Here is an 18,518-nt window from a genome sequence, read left to right on the forward strand (position 1 = left end):
TATAGAAACATATGACAAAGCTGGAATTGAAGCTCAACATCAGTGCACAGATGCCAACTAATACTAAGAAACAATGTTGCAACCAATAAGAAAAGACAAACATGAGGTGTCTGTACACTGCCAATTCATAACACAGCCAACACACTCTCCTCACTATAATCACGGCCAACAAACCATCAAACCCGACTGCTTCCACATACCGAAATTAACTGCCTTTTTGCATAATCAACTAACTTCCGTACGTTTCATTCACAAGAATGGTCGTGAAGTACTCGTATCCATCATAGTGTCAATGTTAAATGAAGGATTTTTAAAACTAGCAAATTAAACCATAACTTTTGTACCTTTTGATGATTAAATTTTCGATAAAATTAACTTGAGATTGTTCTACATTATGATGGTCGATTTCCTAGATGATATTATGTAAATGATGAAAATATAATTACAAAGGTACAAAAGTTATTACTCCCTCCGTCCCACAAGAATATGCACTCTTTTCGTTTTAGTCCGTCCTACAAAAATATGCATTTTCTAAATTTGGAAACTCTTTTCTCTCTAATGAGCATTAGATGGGACGCATTCCCCACTAACAATACTTTAATTACTTTTTCTTTCTACTTATCTCTTCCTCTACCAATTGTACATTAAAATCCGTGCCCAACCAAAAGTGCATATTCTTGTGGGACGGAGGGAATATAATTTTATTTGTATGAGAATATATGATTTAAATGAAATTTTTCCTAATTAATCTTGTAACTGTTCCTTCATTTTAAAAAATTAACATTGTTGGCCGAAAACTGTGCATTAGTATTTTTTCGGATGATAAATTAGAGAAAATGTTCCAAGCATTTAGTTAGTTGAATTGTACTTACAATTTTCTGGCGTTTTCCACTGCTTCTGGGCCCTCCCTCATGATAGTTTGCAGACCAACCCTACTGGCGCTGCGCTTCTTCTACCGGCGTTGCTCACTGCACCGCCAGCCTTATTCATGATCATGGACTCCCGCTGCAGCTTGCTGGCCTGAGATTTTGCCCGTAAATTTCTTTAAAACCATGTAGAGAGATTCTAGAGGCTAACTCAAACTCCTGTTGTTTGTTTTCTCTTTTAAGTTTTCCTACTTGTAGGGAAGCTGAAAATGAGCAGTTTCATGCAAAAGCAGCATTGGAATCTATGTCTAGTTATTACAAGAGGAGTTGGTGTCTCTTCAAAACTTTAATATTACAAAACTTGAAGCAAGGCGCGGAAAAGTGTTTGAGCTGTCGGCAGATTGTTGCATCACTTCTTCAAAATCAAAACTCTCTGTTGAATGCCTGACTTGATGATGTTTCAACAAATGAGCTAGAACGATATCAAACTGCATCTCCTGGATTCATACAGAACTTTCACCAAGAGGGAAGAAACGTTCTCTGATTAAGAGGGGACTTGTCTAACTAAATATATACAGCCTTCTAATTTGCTGCCTCAGCAACATCTGCTTCTCCATCACTGTAATCACCCCAACGTTTGATTGTCTTTCCTTCTACAGCCACCGTGTCCGTACTCCTAAAATCTGGAGATTCTGCATCTGCGTTGGTACACTCTCCTGCAGGTTGACAATCATTATTCTCTACTGTCTGTTCAGAATGAGTTTCTTCATTAACATTTTCCTGTACTTTTGTTGTTTCTGAATGGATGGTTGTTGAGTAGATTGATGATTTCTGTCCATTCCCCTCTGACACGGCACAATGGCTGACTTCTTCATCAGCTTCAGTATTCTCTTCTGCAGGAGAATCTGTTGGATCTACTGAAGATACTGGGAGGCCATCTTGAGTTTCGGGTGTACCATTTGGTAACGGTGGGAGGCCATCTTGAGTTTTGGGTGTACCATTTGGTAACAGTGGGAAGCCATCATGTGCTATTGCTACCCCATTTGGTGACAGAGAGGTAAAAGGAACACAGTTTTGTGTAGCAATATAACCATTTGAGGAAACTGAATAGCCATTTGTAACCCATAATTGACCAGGTACAAACTCATTTGCATGTGGGTTCATTATTCTTGGAGGGTTGAAGTGATTTGGGTCCCCATTGTTTTCAGCATTGTAGAAAGCAGGCCTATTCCGTGGGACACGGCTACCAGATCTGTTAAAGCCACCTGATAGGCGAGGACCATATGGAACTCTAGCAGTAGCAGATTGATGTGGTGATCTACGGGCAGGGTTAACTGTAAGCACAGGTGCTATATTTACTGGAGGTGGCAATATTCCACCGTGCTCTGTATATCCAGGTAGGGTTATAGAGCCAAAAACTGGAACTGTTGACGGAGTATATGGAGGAGCTGCAGCAGATAATTTCTTGGATGTTTCCTTATAAATCTCTGTATCAACTTGCTTTTCAGCTTCAGTGGGCGACGGAGCAACACTTCCATTAACTTGGTTCGCTTCCTCATCTGTCAGCAAACCTACACTTTCATTTCCGTTACATGAATCAGCCTTCTTCTCTTCCTCCTCCACCTTTTCTTTCAAACCAGAGGCATTATGAACCTCCAACTGAGTGCCAGTACCCCTAGAGTCTGATGGAGATTCAAGTTCGGTCATCACTTGCGTTTCAGGTCCTGAGCTTGATTCGTGCCCATTGTCAGCTTCCACTGTTTGAACTGACATTTCTAGTTCACTATCAGTTACAGCATCATTGGAATTTTCAAAAGCACCTTTAGTCGCACGTTGATCTTCCTCCTTTCTATTTCTATTCATCTCACTTACCTCAACCACAAGTTTTTGAGTTTGATCTGCCTCCACTTTCTTTGATATTGATACTGTTGGATCGGGCCTACTCGTCTCCTTGATCACCTGCAGATTTTCTTCTGCAGAGCTCTCCCCATAATTTTGCTCCGCAACAGCCTTAACAATGGTACCTGGTGGAGCTAAAGCTACCTCTTTGTATGAGAAAAGCTTTCCAGCAGCATGGACGCTTACTGAACTAGCAATAGAAGCTTTAGCAACTTCACCACAAGCTGGGCTTGGAGTATTAGGAGCCGATTTTGCATTGGCCGATTTTGCTTTGGCACTACTAGCTGGTGTAGAAGGATTGTTCTGCTTCAGCTTTAAGCTAGCACTCTTGACAAACTTTTTAGGACCCTGTGGAGCTGGGCCAGATGAAGCTACATTTTCATTTGGACTTGTTTTAGGAGAGCTGAAACTACTTGGTTTACCTCTGGACTTAGACGGATGAGAAGCAACCAGAGAGTTAGTGTTCAATTTTGCAAGGCTCGGCCTCTTGGAAGCAGAGGGCCTGCGGCCTATAAGAGAGCGCCCCTTAGCCTCTTGCCATCCTTCTTCAGAGATATCCTCCTTCCCAATGCTATCATTTTGGTCCAACAATGTTTTATCTTCTAGAAATGAATCAGTTTTCTTAATCGTGTCCACAAATTGTGCCTCAAATTTGTTTTCCAATCCAGATCTATTTTCTTTATCACTGGAGTTCTCTGCAACAGGTTCACTTTCCAATGTGAGCTCACCATTTTGATATTCATCCACTGTTTCTGAGTTTGGACTAACTTTTCCCTTAAGCTGTACAATAAAGATGATACCTTGGTCACGGAATGCCACAAAAGACAAAAATAACAAAATATATTAGAAACATGATTTTAACCTTGGCACGAGCTTGCTTCTTTTGGGCTTCTCTTGCTTTCATCTCTGCATCAGGGGTTATGTAGTCCAAAAGGTCCGAAACACTAATTTCAGAGAAGAACGACAAAAGTTTTGCAAATCAGCTTTTCGAATCAATGTTGACTACTGAATCCATTAAACAAAATAACAATGTCTTTTCTGCATAATTTTATGACATTTTCATTCATCTGTAGTGAGAGACGGAACAACCATTAACTACTGAACTCATTAAACAAAATAACAATGTCTTTTCTGCATAATTTTAAGACATTTTCATTCATCTGTAGTGTGAGATGGAAAGACCATTAACTATTTCTGTCGTGCAAAGTGACAAAGAAGCATATGTATTTAAATTTAGAAAATAAGTAGAATGGAATTTCAACCTCAAATGGCCTTTGCTAGAAATAGAGGCATCTGGTTTTGGAGTTCCATTGCGTGAAGCTTCTTGCTGCTCCAGCGCCTTGGACTCAAAGTATTCTAGCCATGCAGCTGCATCCTGTAGAGATTTCGGACAAGGTAAAGAAAAGGGTCACCACCAAAAGTCATTCTTTAATGATCAGACATAAGCATTACCTGTGTACGTAGATCTTCTGATCCTAGTTTAGCCTGTAGTATCTGAAGTGTGGTCTGTTCGTGTTGAACACTTAGGGAATATGCTTCCATCAACGAGAGAGCGATTGCAATAGCATGATAGCTAGCCGCTGTCTGGAAAAAAAAGTAATGAAAGGGCAGAGATTCAGTATATAAAAAAACTTATGCCTTCTAGGCGTCGCCATTAGGCAATAGTTTCCCTCATCCTCCTATTGGAAGGCCTCTATTACGAAGGTTTATCATTTTACAATGCAAAAGGTCCATGTAAGTAGTAAATCGGACCTATGAAACAACACATGAATACATAACCACCATTCACACACAAAAACACTAAAAAAAGATTACTTGTATATGATCAGCTCCCAGAAGTCTTTGGTTACACTTGAGAGCCTCATGGAGATATCTAAGAGCAACATGGACATTCCCCAGACCTTCTTCCATCATAGCTACGTTGATATAGGTGGCAGCAGTATTTGGGTGAGAAGGGCCGCAAGTTAGATGCAGTAGATACAATGCACGGTTGACATATCTGAAAAAAAATTAGTTCTCCAGTTAAAATATAATTAAGGATATCCAGAAACTCTATGTTTTAGCCATCTGATACTTTCATGTTCCCTTGTTTCCATATATGGTGATATTATATGCGTACATGTAGAAGGGCCATAATGCAAAGATACAGAGAATATCTTTACTTACTTCAGTGCCAGCTCAGTGTGTTGGAGTCTATAGTAGAAGACAGCTAAATCTCCATAGCTTTTCATTGTGTCTGGATGATCCAGACCAAGCTCTCTCTCATTGATATCTAAAGCTTTTTGCTGGTAAATGGTGGCCTGTTCATACGATAAAACAATTAGATCAGAAGTTTATTAACAAAACTAGTTTAAAGTTAAAAGACTTTTGGCATGCTCAGCGCTGTCCAAATTAAAGTGCACGAACCATAGTTCAGCAAAAGAATGGGTGTTTCTTTGAGCTACAGATGTAACAGAGAAGAGTGTGAAGCTTGCCCTTTTCTGTGACATTACATGCTTGGCTAAACATTTTGCATATACTGTCACTAGGGGGTGTGATCAATAGCTAATTTTCTTAAGTTGCTAACTTGCTAACTCATCAACACAGTGTATTAAAAATGTCAACATGATGACATTAAAATGTCAACACATAATTTTGTTGAACTTCAATATAATGGGTTGATATTATGTGTTGACATTTTAATATCACTGTGTTGACATATTTAATACACTACATCGATGAGTTAGCAAGTTAGCAACTTAAATAGTTAGCAATATAACGCACCCCCTGTTACTAGAGTATTAATATTATTATGTTATCAGCTAATCAGGGACTCTTCATTGTTATGGATTGAATCCTCATACCTGATTAAAATCCCCTGTGTGGTAGAGCACCACAGCCAACAGACTATATGCCCCTGCTGTCATTCGATGATAAGGGCCACAGACAGAAGCCAGTTTCGAGAGTGCCTACAAAAGAGAAAATAATTAATTATTATAGTCGTTATCTCACTCCTGAGCATAATTTGATCATTATCTAAAGCCTCTCAAGGACAGGGGTATGAACTTACCTTTGTTCCATAATTAACCGCATCCTCCAGTTTTCCCTTGTCCAAGGAAGTCTTCGATGATTCCAGAAGTGTGCGTCCGTCAGCAGATGAGCAAGCGACGTGCTGTTGGAAAACAAGTTCTATGAGAACTACTTGAAACATCCTCTGAAGAAATATTTTGAATTTTTTCAAATGAATACTAACAGCTTACTTTATAAACAGGCACCATGCTGATTATATCTGATTTTTTGAATGGGAAGGGAGAGTCCATATCATAGTCTCTTGGAACAAGTTCAAGCCCAGTCTGAAAATAAATAAATTAGTAGCTACCTTCTTAGCTAAGCAATCTAAATTAGCTTACCTTGTGGCAGAGTCCTCGAAGAATAGCAAACTTTCTTAAATCACTGCGTGCCTCATCCTTCCATTGCCAGCCAAACCTCTTGAAAAGGAATGTCTCGACCCACTTCCACTTCAATTCATCATCATTATTTACATCTGCATCGCCGCTTTTTGCAGCAGGTGTCCCCAGCAACAAATTCAAACAAGAAGCAATAGCTGAAGCCATATTAGCAATATCATCAACTGCAGCTAAAACAGCCTGAAGGATATGCTTATATGCTCGAACAACCATCTCGTGAACACAAAGGGACTGAACATGAGGGAGCTTGTCTGCTAGTTCAACCTGATAAGGATGATTCAAAAGGAAATAGGTTGGGAAAAAACTACGAGAGTTAACAACAGCACATAATGTCAGACTGGCAAAAGGCAAACAGTGGAGGAAAAAGTCATTATAGGCCTAAACATAACATTTGAGAAGTTTAGAGGAACAATATTAGCAATTCATGACATACATCAAAAATTGAAGCACAAAACTCCTGAGCCTGGCAAATCTTGCTTTTTCCCCAAAACTTATGGTATGCTTCTATAAGTGGCAAATATCCAGGTTATAGATGCATGTGACATTTAAACCAACTAATATGTACAGTGGGTCGACATTTTAGATGGATAAGGAGTATGCAGTGGAAAGCAATCAGGACATCAACTATAGATAAACAACAAAACCAAATGAAATTACCACACGGCCCAAGGAGCACATCTGCAAACCCCTGGTATGCATGAAATCTGTCAGCGTCCGACCATCAACCGGTGAAAGTTCGAGTGACCCGAAATCAGCAACCTGTCAGAAGAAAATAATAAATATCAGTTCCGAGATTCAACTTCAGGTTAAAGATATGTTCTGAATAAAAGATACCAATTTTGGAAGGGCCGTTTCAGCATAATATTTGTGTGCCATTTCAATCAACTCTTCAGGTGACTGCAACCACCAATTTCCGGATAGATTAGGTGTTAAATTTGCCACTATTTATAAATCAAAAGGTTTTATTTCAACTTGTTACAATTCCAAAAGAACCTATCTAGATTATGAACTTCCCAAATGACCTCTTGAGAGATGTAAACCTGATTAAGAATAACTAAACAGAAAATATACGTTATGACAAAGCAGAAAGGCGACCTTAAGGTGAAGACCAGTTTCTGATTCTTTAAGGCGCAAATATGATGATTCGGGAAGCAAATTTCTCCATATAATCTCCTTGTCATCCTTTTCAATGTCCTTGTTTGAATCAGAATTGCAATTAGCAGAAATTTCCTTGTTGGGGTCAGATATATTTATTTGATCGCCTGACTTCTTTTTTATATCCTTCAGCAGTCCACCGTTCTTTCCAAGACCCTTGACAGCTGGCTCAACTTTGACGTCTTCATTCTTTTTAGCCTCATCTTTACCCGAAGCCTGATTTTGCAAGTGTTGCACCCAACATGCGCCAAGCTCCCATCTAATGGATTTTTTAAGTGTCGAATCATCACCCTGAAGTGTCTTTAGACTCTCGGTTAGCACCTGCCTTACCAAAGGCCAACTGGAGCGTAATTCTTTCAGATCAGCATTCGGAACTCTTTGAACTGTGTTGGGTGATTGGGGTGTGGCTTTGTGCAACTGCATTCTCAAGCTGGAAACATAAGTAAAAAACAGAGTGATTCATTAGTCCAGGATCACATAACTCTGTCACAGTATGTTTGTAGTTAAAGTAACTCAGTTTTTATGAATGTGGAATTTGAACAGCATGAATGGTCTTTCCAAAGTAAGAAGAATCTGAAAAATATACAAATATCAAGTAGAGCTATCTCTACTAACCTATTGATATTTAAAGCATTGGCTCCTCCTTCAGGATGGTCTTCAATGTCAATATCCTGAGGAATGGCTTCGCCATTCCAATTTACCACAGCTGCAACTTTAACAATGGCTGTGTGTCCACAATGTCTAACAATGACAACACCTAAAGTAGAAGTATCCTGTATGGACCAATGATCTCACAGTAAGAATTATAACTTCACACATTGCAGGGAAATAGAAGAGAAAAATTAATAGTTACTGAGACGAACATGTACGGTTGCATTTTCATCAGCAGTTATGCCTTTTAGCAAGTTTCTTTGAGTTACTTCTTCATGTGTAATTCCAAGAACCTTGCTCCCATCATTTTTGCTATCCAACTTGGTGCTTCCATCTGGGGGATCTTTTGCTACGCTAATGAGTAGATCTCCAATTCTTTCCTCATGTAATATTGATGAACCAGGATAACTCGCAGACTGCTGATTGTTTTCTATTAGATGGTTTATTGCAGCAACAGCTTTGAAAACCGAAACATCAACAAGTAAACTGTGAAGGAGAAAGGCTTTCCTATCTCTTAGCTGACGCTCCTCAGATGTTTTACATGGCATTGCTGCCAAGATAGCGAGCTCCTTTGCCCATGGCCTGTAGTCGTGCTTCCCGTCTCTTCCTTGTCCGCCTCCACTTCCTCCCCAACTCTCATCTTCAATAGGAAGGGGAGGGAATATAGAGGGATTCTCAGAAACAACAGAGGGTACTAACCAAGTGTTTGCTCGAAAACCATACGGAAGATTACCGAACTGAGAGATCACAGGTAGTGTTATTCATGTGTCCAAAAAATCATTTTCAGGTTTTTAAGTTGTAAATCACTCACTTTGTTGTGCTCGGTGAAAGCTTTCATCAGAGCCTTAAATGCCTGAGCCAAATAGATATAAACAGAAGTAGATGAACTTCAGAGAATAGGCATATGCAAACAGAATGGAATTGCAGAATTTCGAGAATAGGAGAAGCTTAACAGGATCAAGTATTGTCTTCACTTACAGAATAAAAAGTTCTGCTTATCTGCTTCAAAAGACCAGCTAATGAGTGGCTTACAAGATTACGCTTTCCGGCTGGATAAAAACCTTTTCGAGAGGCAACTATTGTTGTTGGCTTCCCGGTGCAAATACGCACCTGCATTCCAAAATTGATGCCAAAAAACACCCCATCTCAGACAATCTGCCCCGTGCAGCAAGAGAAAAATAGCAGAAATTCATATGAAAAACATATTGTGAGCAAGTAGTTCCAGATGCTAACGTCAATTTGAAACAGATCCTCATCTGTTTTCTCCTCAAGGAACGGTCGACTTGATCTCCTAATATCTGCAACATTGAGGATTAATTGGTTAGCAAATGGATGCTATACAAATAGAAGTAGAACATATACACAATATACGCATGCAAATGCAATAGCTTGTTCGTTAATCCAGAATTACAAATTTTAAAAAATAGTACATCAAACTCGAGCCACCAAATCATAGCAGAGTTCAAAATACAAGGCGCTGATGAAATCAGATGCATAATGAAATAGAAAGCAAAATGTGGAACACAAAGAGCTCACATTGAATAGGTGGGGTGAGGTGAGAGAACGAGAAGAAGTCGTAGAACTTCCGTAGCCTTGGCGGAGGGTACAACACCGACGCCGCATCTGGTCCGGTTGCGACGGCCGAAACCTCCGGCTTCCCGGGCGAAACGGTGAATTTGGGATTCGGAGAGAAATCATGTGAACCGGAATTCGATTCAGGTGAACCGGATTCTTTAGTACCGGTTTTTGATCCGGTTCGGAGTGAATCCCCAAAGTAGGTAGTGCAGGCGACAATATCCAAAAGCCGTCTAATATGATCCACAGCTTGCCGTTCCGTGTACGCCTCTGCATGGAATCATACACTTAATTTTTTCAAATTCAACCCCTTTTTATTTGACAAATAGTACTACTAGCAAATAGAATTACTACTCCCTCTGGGACACTTTGATCCGGCACGAATTTTAAGAAATCTAATGGAAAGTGAGTTGAAAAAGTTGGTGGGATGTGGGTCATATTTTTAAAGTATTAGTTTTATAATAGAGTAAGGGCCAAAATTGGTCATGTACATATGGTCATTTTATGTTTTTGGTCATAAACATTATCTTTTGGATTTTTTGGTCCCGCACATATGGAAATTTGATCATTTTTATCCTCCGCCAACATTTCCGCTAGAAACTAACGGTCAACGAGTTTAATCCCGATTTTGACCAAAATTAACATTTTAATTCTAATTTTTTACTCCTTAATTAATTCACTAACTATTATTATAAATATTCTTTTAAAATTAGAAAATTAGAATTTAAAATATTTTTTACTCCGCCACCGCGAAGATATGTTCCGCCGCCGCCGCCGGCTGCTGATCGAGGCTAGGGTTTGTGATTGGATTCACGTTGGAGAAGCTCACGTCGGCGAAATTGTAAATCACGGCGGAATCCGGCGTGGTGTGGATCGGTTCCGCGGCGGAGGATGTAGGAGGAGCGGTTGCGGTTGCGACTGCGGCGGCGGAGGTGGTGAGGCTGGAGCTCTGCGCGGTGGATTTTTCCTCTGCGTCTTCGTCGGCGGCGGCATTGGTTTTAGGCTTGGAGCGCTTGGTTTTGTGGGAGCCGCCGCCGACGGGGACATTGCGGAGGACGCCGCCTTTGGTCCAGTAGCGGCGGCAGCTCTTGCAGAAGTGGCGCGGCTGCGAGAAGTTGTAGTTGTTGTAGTAGCAGAATTTGGTGTTGAGCGAGTCGCAGCGAGGGCACTTGACGACCTGGTGATTGTGCGGCCGCATCCGCCTATCTCCGACGCCGATAAACCTCCCTCCGCCGCCGATTTCTTCTCCGATGCGAGCTTCTCCAACGTGAATCCAATAATAGGATTTTCCATTCCCAGATTTTCTTTTTTACTTTTCGAATACCCACTTAAAAATCCTATCTTTAGTTTTTTTTTACAATTCTTGATACTATCGAGATTCTCTGCTCACAATTTAACAGTGCTTGCGAGTAAATAATCTCAAGAATAATTATTTGTTTATTGGGTTTGGATGTGCCATTACAGTTCCCAGGCTTGAATTTGATTTCTTTCTTTCTCGATCTTTCCCTAGCATGCACGAATTTTGGATTTTGTTTCTTGAAGCTTGATGATGAAGATATTTCATAATTTATATATCTATTTCACTGCCGAGTTGGTTGATCAGCAGCCGCCGCCACCAACGGCGGCGGAACAGATTTGCGCGGCGGAGTAAAAAATACTATTTTAAATTCTAATTTTCTAATTTTAAAATATTTATAATAATAGTTAGCGAATTAATTAAGGAGTAAAAAATCAGAATTAAAATGTTAATTTTGGTCAAAATCAGGATTAAACCCGTTGACCGTTAGTTTCTTACGGAAATATTGACGGAGGACCAAAATGATCAAATTTCTATATGTGCAGGACCAAAAAATCCAAAAGATAATGTTTAGGACCAAAAACGTAAAATGACCATATGTTCAGGACCAATTTTGGCCTTTACTCTTTATAATAAAATGTGAGTATGAATGAGTTAGTGTGGAATATGAGGCCCACTACCAAAAATGGTAAAAGTGAAGTGGGACAAATTATGTGGGACGGTCCGAAATGGAATACTGGGACGAATTCTCTGGGACGGAGGGAGTACTTACTCCCTCCTTCCCACTTTAGGTGTCCCGGTTGAGTTTGACACGGATTTTAAGAAATATAAAGGAAAGTTGGTGAAAAAAGATAATGGAATGTGGGTCCTACTTTTATATATTAGTTTTATAATAAAATGTGAGTGGAAAAAGGTGAGTGGAATGTGGGGCTTATTACCAATTATGGAATATTTCAACCGAGACTCTTAAAGTGAGACACCCAAAAGTAGTAAACTGTGACTCCTAAAGTGGGACGGATGGAGTATATAATTACCATTAATTGATAGAAACAATATTACTACGAAATATCCATGAAACACTTAGGCCATGTTTGGTTGTTAGGATTCTGTCTGGGAAAGTAATCTGATTCCTTAAATTTTAAATTTCTGTGTTTGTTTCGGTTTTTTAATCAAAATGGATAAGTAATCAGAATCCGAGAACAAGGAAAGTTAGTACAACTTTCCAGGATTCTGAATCCTAACTTTTATTTGGTATTCTTTTTCCCAGTTCTAGGATTCTTACATATTTAAGCAATATAATATAGTTTTTATTATTATTATTATTATTATTATTAATTACAATATTTTTAAAATAATTTAAAATTATAAATCATACTTAATTTCACTATAATAAATAACTATAATTAAAATTATCATAATTATAACTATATTTTATAATAATTCATAATAGTAATTAATAATTTATTAAATAATTAAAATATAATGATATAATATAAATTTTATAATAAATACTACTAATTATTATATTTATAAATTAATAATTAATCAATAAATTCATAGTGCAATTTTAATTTATAAAATTTATTCAATTATAACTATAATATAATAATTATTATATTTATCATTATAATAAATGAGTATAATACTTCATGTAACTATAATTATAATTATATTATTATATATTAAGACAGATGATCCATGTTTAAACTATTCATAGTAATAATAAATACTATAATAATATAATTATTATTATTTATAATTAATAGTTTATTAAAAATTTATAATATTATTTTTTTAAATAAAAATAATAATAAGTATATTTTTAGTTTGGTGTTTAAATTAAATATAAATTTAAAATCTTGATATTTTTCAAACACAGAAAAGTAAAGTTACTAGGAATCATATTCCCGGGATTCATTTTCCTAGGAATCATTTTTCTTGCCAACTTACTTTCCCGCAAACCAAACATGGCCTTATAGTTAAATAAATTGGAATTTAAAGATTGTGTAACAATGGACTCAAACGCAAACTGCATTTTATGCGTTTATAACATACCTTCAACAATGGTAAGCTGAGTTGGTTTGAGAGTCGCAACCTCCACTGAATCATTTAAGCTTGCACCGCGGACCTGGCTCCAACAATTAATCGAAACTTAGTTATAGGTAGATAAGAACTATCAGCATTTTGTTAATATTTTGTTAATTATGTAGTGTATATCCTATTCCTTGGAAACGTACAAATTTATTGTCTGTGGTGTATTTTTCTAATTTTAATTATGATATTTTGATGAAACTATTTTCCTAACATTTGATATGATCACGAGGATTTTGTATAGTCACATGTTGATCATCTGATAGTCCATCCTTTAAAAATAGAAAAATTAGGAATAACATAGAATTAATGCAAAATTGAAGAATATAAGAGATATAGAAATAAAAAATAATTGGAATTTGTTAGTCAAAAATGTATCTAAATCTCAATAAAATTACAAACTTCTTAAAAATAAAAGTAGACTAATTTTGATGGGTGAGCCAAAATTACAAAAGTATATTATATTTGGGTGGTAGGAGTATATATGTTTGCTTGTTGGAGGCTTGCATCATAAACCAAAACTAACACGATATCTTATTCTTATAGGAGTTTTAAAGTAGAGTATTTGATTTCAATAGATTTATTTATTCGTTGCGGGAATACGTAATACTAAAAATAGTAGGGTAAATAGTAAAAAAACATTCTACCAATTTTTAGTTTTTATCACGAACTTTAAATGTGGTGAAAAAATATGCTCCTAACTTTTGACTAATTCATGTTTTTAGCATGATTAAATTTTCTGATGAAATTGATTCTATGTGGTGACCGGGATGTCTACCTCATCTTACCGTCGGTTCCACATAGTTTATAGAAGAACTTTAATGTTGTAAAAATACACAAACTTTGAATGTGGTAAAAAAAAATTACATTAATTTTTTATAATTTTATTTATAGCACATTAATAATGTACTTTTACTTTTGATTGTCAAATTTTAAGTTTTTTCATGGGATGTAATATACAAAAACTGATTGATTGTAATTGTCATAATGACTCAATTTTATTAGACGTTGCTTTGAATTTGTATCTTATTTCCCATTTTTCCAATTTATAATCTAAACATCAGTAACTATGAATATGAAATTATATCAAACTTTAGCAATGAATTTTAGTATTATTAATTTGCCGTGAAAATGTGAGAATGGTAGAGACTGTAGATATAAAAAAAAGGAATTTTTGAATCATTAGTATTTTTAAGATGCTATCATCTAAAACTTAGTGTATTTTATTAACACTTTTCTTGTTCGTGTAATTATTTTTACCACGTTCAAACATTGTGTAGTTTTAAAGGTGCTACAAACAAAATGATCTAAAAATTAGTGTAGTTTTTTACTACATTCAAAGTTCGTTTATTTCTTTATAACATAATAATTTTGCCGAAAATTTTAATCATACTAAAAATCTGAATTGAGCAAAAATAGATAATCCCTTTGTCTCATCACAAGTGATTAACTTTCCATTTTTGTTATACCACTATAAGTGTTTAATTTCCTTTTTTAGATAAAAACAACATATTTATCTCTCTTATTTTATTTTTTATATTAATTTATCATTTTTTTCTTATTTTATTATCTTTTTTATCTTTTCCACTTTTTCCTCTTTTATATTTTATTCACTCCACTTAATTCAATAAATATTATTTTCTTAAATTTTCACTTATCGCGGAACCAAGAGCGTAATACTAATTTTTGGCTATTTACGCACAGCAATAATATATGTGTAGTACGAATTCCCAATATAATTTGGCCTGAGTAATAAAACCACAAATATACCTCGTGGGTCAGAGAATAATTGGTCAAGTAACACGTGTCAACATTGACAGCCAATAGCTTTCTGACATCTAGGATTTTATCTGTTGATATTCCCTGCAATTCAATGAATGAATTTGCTGTTAAAATAATGCATTATTTGTCCTCTAAATAATCTTAAAAACAAATTTTAATAATAAATTTGTTAGAATTAAAAAAAATGATTAAAATATTTTAGTAGAAAATAGGCTCAACTTATAAAAGAAAAAATTGCCTAATCTTATTAGATAAATATAAATAGAAAAGCAATATTATTTATAAATTTAAGTCAACATGCCTAATAAACCCATTCCATTTAGATATCAAATTCATATAAACTGAGACGAAATTTAAAGTTGTTTTTTAGACTTACACGTAGTAAGATTAAGTACTCCCTCCGTCCTCTACTAGGAGTCACACTTTGATCGGACACGAGTTTTAAGAAATGTAAAGAAAAGATGGTTGAAAAAGTTAGTGAAATGTGAGACCTATTTTTTTATATTGGTTTTGTAATAAAATGTGAGTGAATTGAGTTAGTGGAATGTGGGACCTACTTACTATTTATGGTAAAAAATGAAGTATGACTCTTAATTGTGGACATACTGAAATGAAAAAGTGTGACTCTTAATCGGGGACGGAAGAGTATTAAATAAGGTATGGAATTACCAATTATGTACACTATGTTACTGCATCTACATGACTCATGAGGAGCAACTTAAATACTTAAGTTATTCTTAATTTATGAAATAGATGCACACAGTACATACATGCAGAGAGAAATACATCATCAATTAGCATTGAAACGGTGGCGTTTGATGCACATTACCATACACATTTGAGTTAAACACACACACAATAAAAGGATCACTGGACGTTTACGCTTATACAGTAATTTACTAGTAAGTCTTCTTCTCGTGAAAACATATTTGCTTTTGAAAAAATAATGAAAACATGTGATGTTATGCGTAGATAATTTTTTCTTCAAAATACTAACATAAATACTCTCTCCGTCCACGAGAAATAGGACACATTGTGAATGACACGAGTTTTAATATAGAATTGGTAAAGTAAGAGAGAAGGAAAAAAAAGTACTAAGAGAAAAGTAGTGTTAGTAGAATGTGGGGTTCATATTATTAGTAAGAGAGAAGAGAAAAAAATAAAGAAGTGAAAAAAGTAAGAGAGAAGTAATGTTAGTTGAATGTAAGGTCCATATTATTAGTAATGGAAAACAATAAGAGTGAAGTTGTTGAAAACATTCCTTGTTTAAATGCGCTCTATTTTTCGTGGACAAAAAAATGACAAATGTGCTCTATTTTTCGTAGACGGGGGAGTAATAAATTGCTACACAGCAGATAATTCATTGTATTTTACATTGGTATTTTCAAAGAAAGTATAAGCCTATTAATCGAGGAAACAAAATCACAAAGAGCTAAACTGGAGTACATAAATATTTGATCTTCTATAAAAAAGAAAAAGAAAAAAAAAAAAGGAAAGCTTCACTGGAGTATAAAATATTGTACGAGGGGTTAAATAACACAATTGTTAAGCGTAGGATTATCGACAAAAAAAATCGATGACTTCATTTCCTAAAAGTGAGAATTATTCAATTTACGAGAGGTAGAAACGTGAATACTCAATACTTATTTGCGCATTTTTATATTATCCACAACTCTTAAACACTATGAATCAGTTCGTTTACACTTACAAATATCAGTGCTATATCACCATGAATTCGGTGATATAACTCGTCCAACTACATATCGAGCCACTGAATCTTAAATATGACAACGATTGTGTATTGGTTCCAGTAATTTTGTCCTAAGTTAGGTCAAGAAATTTCACATGACACAAATCGAATAATTAAAATAAGAAATAAAATGAAAGTATATTAGACGAAAGACTCTCTTGTACGTGGCCTGTGGGTGACAATTACCTACTGATGATAATTAAATTATAGTTAATGTTCAATTACATTCATTAACGTAATGAATATCACATCTACATATTTGAGCACTAAAAAACAATTATCTTATTCTTAATATAAATAATATCACCTAACACAATTGTAGATTGGTCAATAGTAAATTAATGAATAATGTGAAAACATATAGTAGCATGGTGAAATGCATTAATATCTTAAAAAGAAATTGCGGTGGCCGTAATTAAATTAATGAACACGTCATGTCACACCAACGTAGGCGTTGGACTGTATTAATACACTGAAAAAAAAAGAGTGTGCAGCAATTTAGAGATTCAAATACTATAAAAATATAATCAATTTAATTAGTAAAGTCTAATAAGCAGAATAATGAGAATTTTCTAAACCAGTGAGTGATGTACTTATTTCTTTACTTGGCACGTTCATGCATTTGGACGACTAGTTGGAGATGAATTAAATATTTCCGAGAAATTTAGTATTTCAAAATCCAAGTATAACATCATAAATTCATATAAAACACATTGTAGTGGGGAATTGAATGAAACATAGTAATACATACCTTTAATGTCACCTGTGAATCCTCAAGTGTCTCTACACTTATTTCTATCACAGTTGGTAAAACTGCAAAAACAAAATTTAAGAATAATTTGAGTGAATGATTATTTTATGATTTTGCCACCTTATTGATTATAAAATTTCAAGAAAATGTATTAAAAAAAAAAGAAGATATGAAACCAACCTTTCTCTTCTTTCTTCTTCTTGTCTCCTTTGGCTTTGTGAGGTTTAGTCTTTCCCGCTTTAGGAGCCATTAATCGTATGCTTGCTTATGTATACGTGTATATGTATATATATAATGTGAATCTCAAAAACAAATTTGTAAGAAACACTGAGCAAGAAGTAGCCGTTAAACTCGATGAAAAAATGAATGAAGGGAAGATGAAATTAAGAGATGAAATAATTACATCGTTGAGGAGTAGAGAGATATTGGAAAAGATAGGAGGATAAGGTAACATGTTACCCCCAATCCTATTTTTCTTATATACATAACCCAATAAGAATGAAAGGCTGCAATTTCAGCGCACCAGAGATGGTGCGGGCCCCACCTTTTAAAATAAATTTGATTTCTTAAAAATTCATCTAGTAAATCTAAATCATGAATTTTAATTGAAACTACAAATTTATTATAACATATTATCAAAATATAACTAAAATAAATTCATACTAATTAAAAGCTACTCCTATTAAACTAATTATTTCTGTTGAATTTTGCAAGGAAAATTATGTTTAAAATAAGTTTTGAGCTTATGCCGAAATATTTTGTTTTGTTACATAGATACACAGAATTTTGTCTCATGCACATTACTTCATATGCGCAATTGGAAATCTAACGAGTGGATCAAATCAAAATAAGTGGACTCCATTCTTCTTATCATACCATTGGAAGGATATAAAATCAGATCAAATACTGGTGATGTCTTCCCAATCTAGTGATGTCTTTCCAGTCCAAGTTCATTACACAAATGCATGCCTAGTTAATATGCAGGGGGGGTACTAGGTCAAGTTAATGTACACCACTACAAAAAATTTTGGGTATTTGGTCAATTCCAAGCACCTTTTCAAAAACTTTTCGAGCACAGGTCAGAATGTTTGAAAAATGTTAAATTTAGCGAGTACTTTCCGAGCATAAGCAACATGCTCGGAAAGACTTTTGGCGGTAAAAGTTCCCACATATAGTTGTGAGTCATTTCCAAGCAAATACGTGCTCACTAAAAATGTGTCATATGGTTGAATTCAATATTGAACAAAGATTTCGC

At 35.4% G+C, this 18,518-nt stretch overlaps 1 protein-coding gene across 1 annotated transcript; it reads right to left on the reverse strand.

Moving 5' to 3' along the window:
* Positions 1 to 51: 51 nt before the first annotated feature.
* Positions 52 to 17,684, reverse strand: LOC125191692 (protein REDUCED CHLOROPLAST COVERAGE 2-like). Its single transcript, XM_048089098.1, has 23 exons — positions 17,444 to 17,684; positions 17,264 to 17,325; positions 14,751 to 14,843; positions 12,945 to 13,017; positions 9,554 to 9,862; positions 9,251 to 9,315; positions 8,996 to 9,127; positions 8,829 to 8,870; positions 8,230 to 8,754; positions 7,982 to 8,139; positions 7,307 to 7,796; positions 7,046 to 7,108; positions 6,869 to 6,970; positions 6,155 to 6,475; positions 6,005 to 6,097; positions 5,815 to 5,916; positions 5,609 to 5,713; positions 4,932 to 5,065; positions 4,581 to 4,764; positions 4,218 to 4,349; positions 4,028 to 4,140; positions 3,628 to 3,709; positions 52 to 3,545 (listed from the first exon to the last, which is right to left on the reverse strand). The coding sequence occupies exons 1-23, from the start codon at positions 17,511 to 17,513 to the stop codon at positions 1,449 to 1,451; spliced, it is 5,547 nt and encodes a 1,848-aa protein (XP_047945055.1). The 5' UTR covers positions 17,514 to 17,684; the 3' UTR covers positions 52 to 1,448.
* Positions 17,685 to 18,518: the final 834 nt, after the last annotated feature.

This window comes from Salvia hispanica, chromosome 6 (assembly GCF_023119035.1).
Source record: "Salvia hispanica cultivar TCC Black 2014 chromosome 6, UniMelb_Shisp_WGS_1.0, whole genome shotgun sequence".
Lineage (NCBI taxonomy): Eukaryota > Viridiplantae > Streptophyta > Magnoliopsida > Lamiales > Lamiaceae > Salvia > Salvia hispanica.

Coding starts and splice junctions, on each gene's coding strand:
- LOC125191692 (XM_048089098.1), bottom strand. CDS start 17,513: ATGGCTCCTAAAGCGGGAAAGACTAAACCTCACAAAGCCAAAGGAGAC. Junction 9,316..9,553: donor CCTCACCCCACCTATTCAAT/GTGAGCTCTTTG, acceptor TCAATGTTGCAG/ATATTAGGAGATCAAGTCGA. Junction 4,765..4,931: donor CACACTGAGCTGGCACTGAA/GTAAGTAAAGAT, acceptor ATTTTTTTTCAG/ATATGTCAACCGTGCATTGT.